Source organism: Anolis carolinensis, chromosome 2 (assembly GCF_035594765.1).
Source record: "Anolis carolinensis isolate JA03-04 chromosome 2, rAnoCar3.1.pri, whole genome shotgun sequence".
NCBI classification, from domain to species: domain Eukaryota; kingdom Metazoa; phylum Chordata; class Lepidosauria; order Squamata; family Dactyloidae; genus Anolis; species Anolis carolinensis.
This window is the reverse complement of record NC_085842.1, coordinates 82284859-82296640: the sequence shown is the minus strand read 5'-3', so window position 1 is coordinate 82296640 and position 11782 is coordinate 82284859. Positions and strand designations below refer to the sequence as shown.

At 37.7% G+C, this 11782-nt stretch overlaps 1 protein-coding gene across 7 annotated transcripts in view; it reads left to right on the top strand.

Moving 5' to 3' along the window:
* Positions 1 to 11782, top strand: part of hemk1 (HemK methyltransferase family member 1) — a 58921-nt gene that overhangs the window by 4625 nt on the left and 42514 nt on the right. The window contains exons 1-4 of one of the 7 annotated variants that reach the window (XM_008105062.3): positions 20 to 127; positions 2565 to 3050; positions 4912 to 5003; positions 11399 to 11492. In XM_008105062.3, coding sequence (XP_008103269.1) covers positions 2790 to 3050; positions 4912 to 5003; positions 11399 to 11492 — 447 coding nt within the window. In that variant the 5' untranslated portion in view covers positions 20 to 127; positions 2565 to 2789. Of the gene's footprint in view, positions 1 to 19; positions 416 to 2564; positions 3051 to 4911; positions 5004 to 11398; positions 11493 to 11782 lie in introns of those variants that run through there. The other 6 variants (XM_016991578.2, XM_008105057.3, XM_008105060.2 and 3 more) reach the window with 6 other exon arrangements.

Here is an 11782-nt window from a genome sequence, read left to right as displayed (position 1 = left end):
CGCTTTGATGAGATGGGACTTTGTCTCTCCAGCAACCTTATGACCATAACGTCATTTCCCGTGCCGCAGGAATAGCGGTGCACACGCCGGAAGTGCATGGGGTGTTTTCGCCGTACGCGTTAGAGAGGTCGGTAGGAACGGAGCCGCCTTGGCCTCCTGTGCCTCAGGATCACAGTTAGCAGCTCGGCATCCCGACAACATTTCCATTCCAGCGGGTGGGCGCCGCACCGGACAGAGGCCCCTCTTCCCCTGGCAGGAGCTCATTCTGGGCGCCGCCCTGCTTCCTCACTGGGCTGTATGCGCTGCGTGTATCTCTCAGCCCCGTTCCTCCTGTCCTCTGTTGGCTCGGCTCTGTTGAAGGGATTATCAATGCTACAGTATATGAAGCTTGAAATGCTGCGTTTTATTATTTTAGGTCTGCGGTTCTTTCTCTCTGGACTTCAATTCCCAGAATCTCTCATCATTGTTCAGTGCAGTTGAGACTTCTGGGAGCTGAAGTCCAAAATACCTGGAGGACAGGATTTTGGGCTGGAATCACTGTTTTCGGGTGCATCTGCACTATAGAATTCTTCCACTTTGACACCACTAACTGCTATGGAATCCTGAGATTTATAGTTTAGTGGGGCATAAGCCCTCTTTGGCAGCGGAGGCCAAAAACCGTGAAAAATTACAACTCGCACAATTTCATTGCATTGATCCGTGGCAGTTAAAGGGGCAACAAACTGCACAGTTGCATTCTAAGGGCTCTTCCACACAGCTATATAGAATATTAAGGCAAAAAAAATCCCACAATATTTATTTATTTGTTATTATTTGTTTATTTATTTCTGCCCCACCTTTCTCACCAGAAGAGACTCAAGGCGGCTTACAATTCTGGCAGAAATTCAATATCTGCTTTGAACTGGGTTATCTGAGTTCACATTGCCATATATCACAGTTCAAAGTAGATAATGTGGGATTTTATTCAATTGTGTGGAAGGGGTCTAAGTCAATCAATCTTTATTACAGTCTGTGATCAGCACAAAGTGGGGCACAAACACCCTGGGAAGGGAAACACAGTTCCCTAGTGAAGCAATTATAGAAAAAAATACCGTGAAATCACAGTTTTAAAACACAGGTTAATGTAGCAGGTGTGGGAGGGGGGAGGGGGAAGAGTGATAGGAGGGGTCAAAGCACTAGGGGGCACTTCTACACTGCCATTTAAAATTCGGTTTATCTGATTTGAACTGGATCATATCACAGTGCAGACTCCTATAACCCAGTTCAAAGCAGAAAATGTGGATTATTTGCTTTGATAATCTGGATTATATGGCAGTGTAGAAGGGATCTCCAGACCCTTCCACACAGCCATATAACCTAAGGCCCATCCAGACAGGCCCTATATCCCAGGATCTGGACCCAGGTTTTCTGTTTATCCCAGATTATTTGGCAGTGTAGCCTCATATAATCTTGTGTAAATTAGAAAACCTAGGGTCAGATCCTGGAAGGGCCCCCAGAATAACAAGGCAGAAAATCCCACAATATCTGCTTTGAACTGGGTTATCTTGAGCCCACACTGCCATATTTTTCAGTTCAAAGCAGATAATGTGGAATTTTATTCAGTTGTGTGGAAGGAACCTCCATCTGTTGCATTTCAGGACAATAAAATGTGTGCATGTATCATGCAATAAGAGTGGCATAACACCACTTTCCTTTGTTCCACGTGGTTTTGTTTATCTTGCTCTTGTCATTCCTGATTATCTGTTGAGAATGGAATTTTAAAAAATTCTAACCTTGTGTTGTTCCAGAAAGGAAAACTGTATTGAATTCAATGCTGGTGCAGGCATCTTGTTCATGTTCCTGAGAAAGACAGGATATACATAAATAAATGAAAACCACTGAAGTTTCTATTACTGCTTTTTCTGTTTTTATTCTCATGCATTATTTCCAGCATTAAATCACCAATCTGTTAGCAGTCTCTTGAAACTTGGTAGCACATAACCCCATCCCAAACATCCATTTAAAACAACTCCAGTGTTTTCTAAGCAGGTTAAAACTGATAAAAGAATCATACTCAAAGGAATGATTGTGTTTAAAGATATTTTAAGCACCACAGCACTAACTAGGACTTCCTTTTCTCATATATACTGTATGTAATTGCTGTAGATCACAGGTCATGAGTAAAAGAGATGCACACTTTTTATATGACTGCTGAGAAGATACAAGTTGTGACATAACCCAATTTTGAATAGCTTGCATGTGAGTGATGTTCAAAGAAACAATTGCACATTAAGGAACATTAATGTTTTGTTTGTGTAGGAATTCTGTAACATGAAGTGCCTTTTAGCCAGAGTTGCTAAAGAAGGCAAGTGTGGGCATTTTCAGTGGCTCTTGCTTAACTTTTCTATGCAAACATGATTGAAGCCAAAGTTGTTGAAAGCAAAGTGTCTCTCTTTTTCCAGAACTATAACAGGAATTCACAGGTTGTACTTAATGACCCATGTTTAAATTATGCAGGCCGACAGAGGGTCTGTGCTTGTTTTAAATCTGAGAGGGGTTTTTTTACTGTCTTTTTTTTTTTTTAGGTTTCTCAGAGGACAGTTGAATCATTTCAGTTCTCCACCAGGGGAAAGGCATGCAAAACCGCCTGTTGACATGCTGATCTAAGAAGAATGAAGAGATGGGGCTGATCTACAGAGATCAATACCTATCACTGAACCAGATACTGTCGAAGATTCCCATTATACTGTAGTGGCCTTTAAAAAGGAGACATTTCTTTCTGTTGTTGGAGGTTGTTACCTTCTGGAGCCATGACTGTTTTCTACAGTTCTTTGTGGAGGAAACTTTGGTGTTTGTCCCCTTATTGTGGCCATCTTGGAGTGATTTTTGCCAGGGGCTGTGTCCTACATCCCTGCCACAGACTGCTAAGACAATATTCCCATTCTAAGGCAGGCTTGGTGACGGCTGCTGAACTGGTCAGCTACTGGCAAGATGTGTTTGAGGCCAATGAGATCCCTGAAGCACGGGCTTCTTCTGAATATATTGTTTCTTATGTCCTGGGAGCAAAAACAGTTAAGTGTTGTGAAGTGTTGTATTTTTTAAGTCTGTTCAAAGCATTGGAATGAATTTGGAGACCTATAACATGTGTGATGTTCCATCTAATTCTAAACCTAGTCAGTGGGATAAAGAGCGCTTCTTGTAGACCAGAGATGAGAAATGTTTAAACTTGCATATTTATTTCATTGAAACTTCCATCAGCCCTAGCAATGACAGGAGTTGCAGTAACATCAGAAGAACCACAGGTTTTCCTTTTCTCTTGTAGATGTAAAGTGTAAACTGCTCTACTTTTGCAAAGGTGTATTGAGGATGCACTTGCATGTTGCAGTTGCATCTGGGTACAGTTCATCCTGTTTATACCTCTGTGGCAAGTGTAAAAAAAAATTCCTCTTCCAACTGTCTCATTCTCCTGCATGGAATTTCTTCACCGTTATGCCTACCATGCAGGTTCGAGGATGTTAGTCTAGGTCAGTATCCAAAGGGATATTGAGGTATCTTGAGTCTGAGAGAAAGATGTTGGTAATGCTAATCTTTAAAACACTGGATCTACTTCATCAGTGGCATCTGAGGAAATAGACCTAGTCTAAGAAAACTTATCCTACAAATTTCTTCCTCTCGTTTAGTCTCAAAGGTGTTAGAAGATCCCTTTGCATCCCAGACAAGTTAAATACAAGCCTTCTTGAAAAGTGAATTAAAGATGGATTTATGGGAAATTAACAACTAATAGCTCTTGGTACCCTCTGTGTTCAGAGGCACAATGCCCAGAGATATGAAATTTTCAGAAATTTTGTGAAATTCACACAAGCTGTGTGAAAAAAACAGGAAAAATAACAATATCAACATCCTTCAAAGATTACAAGTCACTTCGTTGTTTTAGTAATGTAAAATATAATTTGTCTGCCATTAAACTTAGCATGCTTTATTTACTTTAAAATAGTTTATTCATACAAATTGAATTGAATTTATTTTAATCTTTTTGGTTACAATAGAGTTACAAATCCTGAACTTCACAAAAGCATGGTACCATTTTTGACCAAAACGCACAAACCTCTTTATGGCTTCTTTGTCATGTTAAAATCTTTTGTGGATTTTTTTATTTTGTTTCATTTTGCTGTTTGGCCAAAACAGTACCTTTGAATAAAAATCTTGAATTGTAAGCAGCTCCTTAACTATAAGGAACTGAACCGAGTTTGTCAGCGTGTGATAAACTTGTAAAAAAAAAAAAAAAAAAAAAGCAGACGAGAGTATCAAAGAAGGAAAGTGTTTTGTCTCCTATGGTTCTCCGCAGTATCAAAGCAGGCATAAAGCACTTCTTCCCATGAAAGGAACTGAAAAAAGAAAATAAAGTCCAAAAATTGCAATGATGTGATATTGCTTATATAGATATTTTCATCTTTCATAGTTTTAGAGTAGTAAATACATAAACCTTGCCTTAAACATTTTATTTATCATTTTAGAAGAAAAAAACACGATCCATTTGGGAAAAATGGAAACATTATTTTTTAACTGGACTATTTTATCTCTAATTATGTCCCCACTGGCAACAATGGGGTTGTTGCTTTCTTTCTGTGGTTTTGGATTTTCCAAACTCATTGGTAATTGGAAAACAAGATAGGAGACTAGACTAACTCTAGCCTCATCCTGAGCTGTGGCTGGCAGCCTCTAACCAAGCAAGACTCTTATTTTAGAGTCAATGTGTAGAAAAGCTCCCCCCTCCCCCCTCCCCCCAGTCCTCCTAGCAGCATGGCCATTAGATGCTGTAGTCCCAATTTAACTTTTCTAACTCTGCCATTGGCTTCATGTCAATTGTCTGTTATTATACACTTGATTTGGTGAGCTAACGGTAAATTTAAACACCTGCAATTGACTTTTCAGTTCCAGAGCTTAAATGCTGGCAACATTTCTCCTTACTTCTCAGTACAGCAACAGGAACAGGTTGAGCAGCTGTGTGCAAAACGCCTACAAAGGTGAGTGGCAGTACCTACCAAATTTGCCTTTTTCCAGGACTTAACAGAAAAGTAGGCAAATAGGAAGGAAGGGGATCTGTCAGCTCAGGTGCCTAGCAGATGACACTGACATTGAGGCCTGTGCCATGAAAAAAATGAAGAAATGTATTACATTTGTTACTTTTTTGAAGGGGAATCTGTCCAGTTTAGAAAAGATGCATGCTTATATATTGTTTAGTAAAAATGCTTAAAAGTCTGATGAGTAAAATGTTTCATTACATGGTTCTGGCAGTGAGACTTTTGTATTCTCAGACGTAGAAAAATATTGACCATCCAACAAAAGATGACTGAATTTTTGAAGACTTGAAATGGTAGAAGTGGGAAAAATAATCAACTATGATGTAAGAGAAGTTGATGTAAGATATCTTTTTGAAAGACTGGGAACTTTTCATCATTTGTAAAGAATAAAATAGAGAAAACAACACTTTGGGGTTTTGATAATTGAGTTTTATTGTTTAATTTTTAAGAAAAAGTATCAAAAGTTTAGAGAAGCTTATATATTCAAGTTATTGGCTTGAAGGGTGGGCAATCAATTTTAAATTCTTTTTCTTTGTAGATGGGAGTAAGAAGGTGGGTAGGTTAGTAATTGATTCGGCTGTTGATGTAGCTTTTTCAAGTTTCATTTGTTGCTAGTTTGTTTTGTGTGTATTTTCTTTTACAACATAATAAATATATATAAAGCAAGTAATAAAAAATAAAAGCTCTGTTCAGTAAGTACTAGTGTTAAAGGTAGTTGTTATCTCCCCCACTCTGCAATACAGCAGAAGGTCTATAGTTTTCCATTTAGCACTTAAATAAATCATAAGTAAATCCCTTGAAATCCACAGGGCTTTAGTAAGAACAGAGCTGGCAGAGAGAAGCAAGTGACAAGCAGAGTTAGGTTTAAAAAAATGTCATTCCGAAATTAAGTGGTCTTATATAATTTAAATAAATGAAGTATTTTCCATAAAAGACAAACGGGAACGAGATAATATTTCACATTCTCAATTCCAAAACGTGCTTACATAGAGTAGCTACGCAAGGGTATTTATGTAAAATAGTTCATATCGGACAGCATTCAGTTGTATAGGTTTCTTAGACACCAGATTATTGATATTTGTAGTTACAAGTCCTGGGTTGGGTGCATTTCTAAATGTCTGTTAAAGTTGCAATTTTCTTTATTGATTATTTATGTATTTGGGACAATTAGGATTTGAAGTAGTAGGTTGTAATAGATTTATTTTACAAGAGTACATTTAAATTGCTTGCTTGTTCTCTGGCCTGATATTACAGTGATGTAACTACTAATTAATCTTGTTGGATCAAATGAGTTGTTCTTGATGTGGATTTTTCAAAATGAAAGATTATAACAACATTATTAAATGGATCATCTAAGCATCGGTTTTTCCAGATAACAGCATCTGCCATTGTGGGTGCTGAGAAAAAGGATTGGAAATGCTGAACACCTTCTCCACGCTAGCACTCACATCTTTCCTAGACATAATAACTGCAACATGTACACCACGTTGTATATTATGTCCCTATTTTAGTTCTGTTTCATCCATAATGGAAACTCTTGGGTTTTGATTAGCCACAGATAGATTTGTATTTGCATGGTTTTAGCAAGAACTAATTTGAAAAAAGAGTATGTTCTCCTGGAAACTTACAGCACAGATCTTTTTTTGTCAACTCAAAGATAAGCCCTGTTTGAATTCAGTAGGTCTGTCTTCTGAATAGGTTCACATAGGATTGCAATTGTAGAAAGTTAGAATGAGTACATTCTTAACTTCAGTAGTTTATGTTGTGCTAAGTTGTCCTGTCTTTGTAATCTTATTTGCTATTTTTCAATGCTTGTCTTTTTTAAAAAAAATCAAATGTGATTAGATTCCAGACAAACATGGCTCCATAACAGATGTATGAGCCATATCCAAACACGTTTTGGCTGGATTAAGTGACACAGGTTGAAAATACCTTATGTGAAATATTTGGGACCCAGGAGCATTTTGAATTTTGGAATATCAATTTTTGCCTGTAAATGTGATATTTTAGATGTGGGATCCACATCTCAACATGAAATCCATTTCTTCTTCACATAGACTTTATAGACATTGCCTGAAAGTAATTTTATATAATAATTTTAAGAATATTGTGCACAAAATAAATTTATGTACATTGAACCTCCAGAAGACAAGGGCGTTGCTAACTTAGTCACTCATGTGGTCAATTTTGGATTTTGGATAAGGGATGTTCAAGCCATGCTATCATCGCCAAAACTTTATAGTAAAGAATTTCGAAAGCTTCATGATATGGAGTAGAAAGAGACTCTCTAAACCCCTGGATAATATCATTTCAATTTAGGGATTTCACTTTTTTAGCTATCTAGCTATTTTTCCAGCAGTCTGTTTGATTAGAAAAGCAACAGGGTATCTGACAGTAACCTAAGGAAACTATTAAATCAGCCTGTAAAAGCCTTTAAAAGTAAAAAATAAAAAAATAAAAAATTAAAGCTGGATGGCTGATTTGGCCCTTTTCATCTTCCAGTTTGATTAGAACTTTGACTTAAGGTGTGATGAAGCAACTTGGTGTTTTGGCTTAGGAAATATATGGATGGAGGGGTTTCCTTTATTCTCCTTATCATTGTTAATTGACCCTGATAAGTATAGGAAAGGTTAGTAATCATAGTAAGCTGATTTCTCCATAGGAGATTGAAATTAGATGGGAAAACTAGATGCCGAAGTGTAGCAGTAATTGTCATATGTAAAGATCTCCATTCATGAAATCAGTGAGAAGATTGTACAGATACATTTACATGTGATTAGGCTTTGTAGGCAAAGCAGGAGAAATGAAATTTTAAAACCTAAAAAAGCAAGAACTGTATCCATAGTTTCAGCTCTGAAGTCAGTAATAGAACCCAAATGGCATGATCCTATGCATGTTCACCTAATTCCTATTGACTGGACTATGGCCATTTGTTGAGATTATGTAGATAATCCTATTTCATCTTAATAAACAGAAACATGAATGAGTTTATGGTTGTGCATGTAACTGATTCACTCATTTCCTTTTGTAAGTCACTGTATAAGCCAGGAAATCTTCAGTAACGTACAGATCCTCATTTTGTCTGAACCAGGACACTAAAGTTCACAGCTTTGGGACACACCAGGATACAAAACTATGGTTTAAAGTTGGTGTGCTATGCTGACTGGTTCTGAAGCTATTAGCCAGAGTTTCCTGGTTTGAAATAACAGCCCACAATTTTAAATTAAAGAAGTCTTTACTTATTTGCCAGAATACATGGGGAAGCAAAGAGATTCATTCTTCTCATCATACCTTATTAACCTAAAATATGATATCTGGAATGTGGTCATAGGTTTGTTCCAGCAAAATTATACTTGAGGTTTACAAAACAAACAAGAATCGTGCTGGCACAGTCCTTGAGAGGAAAAACATGAAGAAAACTTGATTATAGCTTTTTTGACCAGAGGGATTTTATTTTTAATAGTTTTTTTCCCTTAATCTCACCAAGCAGAAGAGATACAGACATATGGTTTGTGTTATTATAGGGGACAACACAGGACATTGTCGCTCCTTTTCTGTAGCATTTTTCATTTCTTATTCTGTATCCCAAAATATCAGTAAGAAAACCATATTCCAGTTGGAATAACTCATGGAAACTGTAGAACTTATTAAAAGTATTCCTTTGTGGATTCTCAGCTATGAAGGAATGGGTACTTAGAATCATGTATGATAGATGAAATTATTATTGAAAAAAGGTTAAAACATTTTTAAACATTAATTTTTAAAAGCTACAAAACAAAAACAGTCTCAAAACTCAACTATAAAATATATTTCAAGGTCCAATCTATGCAAATTTGGAACACCTAATAAAAGTTGAGGAGTGAATGAGGCAGCCTGCAGATTTCTATGATAATAAGTGGGGAAATATTGGGCAGTTCTGCCTGAATACTGTGTGATTGGTGCTGTTATGGGACCCAGAAAGGCCCAATGGCTCAGGACATTAACTGTAGGTCATAAACCTTTGGGCCATTGTGACTGCTGTAACAGCACCAATTACGTAGTCTTTGTTAGAGGCTTTGCTAACAGAGATATATGTCAGTAGTTTTTTCCTCTTGTGACACAGAAAGAAGCAGAATAAAAGAGATGCAAGGGATTGAGTTTAGCAACTCATCAGATCTGTTAAGCAATGCAAACACTTTGATCACTTCTCTTAATCACAATGTCTTTCCAAACACTCTGATCTATATTACTTAGATCTGAGTGTGCCTGGGAGCTAAAATGTATAATCTTGTCAGTTTCCGAAGCCATGAATGGATGATGAGTGCAGTCCCCTAGTTTATGCTTCCTTAGAAGGAGATGTGTGACTGACTTATGAGAGATGGCAACAAAGGGGATTGATTGAGATACAGTAGAGTCTCATTTATCCAAGCTTCGCTCATCCAATGTTCTGTATTATCCAATGCAGTCTGCCTTTTGGTGGTCAATGTTTTTGTAGTCAATGTTTTCAATAGATTGCAATGTTTTGGTGCTAAGGTCGTAAAAACAGTAATTACTACATAACGTTACCATGTATTGAACTGCTTTTTCTACCAGTTGTTGTAAAACATGACATTTTGGTTCTTAATTTGTAAAAGCATAATGGAATTTGATGTTTAATAGGCTTTTCCTTAATCCCTCCTTATTGTCCACCATTTTCACTTATCCAACGTTCTGCCGGCCCATTTATGTTGGATAATGAGACTCTACTGTAGTTGCAGAAATACAGCAACTTCCTGGTCTTCCCTAGAGGTTTTATTTTTTGTATTTACTACAGTATTTAATTTATGCTAGCTGCATCTAAGAGCATATATATAGTGATAATCAAAATGCTGAACCAGGTGACAGAATCCTGAATTTATTCTGTCCTACTGGATAAAATTGGCCACATCACATGCTGCTATATTCTTTTTAATGAACAGAAGTCATTGGAAATTAACCATGTAGAAAGGAAGAATAATGAGGAAGGTTTAATTACATTGTGGTTTGTATGGACTATCATAATAGATCTAGAAGTAAAAGTTGGGTCTCCCTTTTCAAAAAATTGAAAGTCTCCAAATATGAAAAATGTTGTTGTCTCCAATTCAGCCTGTAAGGAAATGGTGCAGAGTATTTCTTTAAAAGTTCTCGCTTCTTCACTGGTAGAAATTTGATGGTTTGACTTACCCAAGACCTCTGTAAAAAGCAGATGTCAGGGGATGGAAAAGTCCAAAGGCATCCAGATGATGGGTTCAAGAAATGTTGGAAAGCTCTGGCTGCCTGCCTAATTCATGCCATTTGTGCTCCTTTTCTAGAGTGCCTGACTGCCACTCACTGCCATTGGGGTGGGCAGATGGTGAACACAGTGTGGATTGGCTGGGCAGCCAGAGCACTTGGATACATGTGGATGTTTCCCTCCAGTGACATTTGCTTTTTACAGAGGCTTTATGCAAGACAAGCTTCAAAACCTACAGTTCTCCTCTCTTCTCCTTTGTCTGTCAAACTTCTGAGAGCGGTGGGGCATGAGCTCCTTGAGAAAAATCCAGTGGAAGCTGGATATGTATCTATCCTCCTTTCACTCCTACCCCTCATATACTATGTAAATGCAAATACAGACATCCCAAAAATGAAAATAGCTGAAAAACCTCTGGTCCCAAGCATTTCAGTTAACAGAGGCTCAACCTGTTTGCATTGCACATTGAATGCAGCCTTATGGAAGAGCAGGAATATATTCTACATTATTGTGCAGTGCTTATGAAGCCTGAAGTTCTACAGCCCACTTACTACTTTATTATTTACATTTATATTCCATAAAGGAACATTCATTGATGTCTTAATTTTATCTTCACATCAGACTTCTGAGGTAGTTCAGACTGAGTTTCATTGCTCTGTGAGGACTTGAACCCAGATATCCCAATTCCCAGTCTGAAAATGTTAAGCACTTTGCCCAGGGATGAGATATAGGTTGCTTTCTTAGTTGGTCTTCAATGACATGTATTTCAGCTGTTCTCTAGTAATGGCAAAGTAAAGAAAACCTGTGAAAGAAGACTCTGGTCCAATAGCTGGCAGCACAATAGTATACAGTCTGTCATGGAAAACTGATGGTATCTTTTTAGTCACCAGTGGTTACATTCTTTTAACTTCTCATCAAATAACATTTGGACGCTTTCTCGGAGCACTGAGTGTTCTCTTTCCCTTGTGTTTTACCCATTAAGGAAAGTACAGCCAGTACAGTTGCTTGTGCTTTGGAGGGCACAATGGTAACTTGAAAGTGATAAAAAGCTCTTGTAAATAATTGGAATCCAGGCCAGGTACACCATGTAACTTGCCTCCTTCATTTCCAGAATGCCAGTGCAGTATGTTCTCGGAGAGTGGGATTTCCAGGATCTGACACTCAAGATGAAACCTCCGGTCTTCATTCCTCGACGAGAGACTGAGGCAAGTAATCAGAAATGCCTCTCTAGTGAGTTGTGTTGCTTCAAATGTACTCCCACCCAGCCCTGTCCTTTGGAGGAAACAGTGTGCCAGTTGTCTTTCAAGAAACTGTTTATACCTTGTCACTTTCGATCCTTATTCCAGAGCACTGGCACATTAATGTCTTCTCCAACATGTTTTGTGTTGGTCTAAAACTCCAGTCTCGTATAAACTTTTAGAGATGACCATTGCTTTCTTCCCTGTTAGAATAATTCCAAAAACATCACTGCAGATATATTTGTTAAAGATTTTGA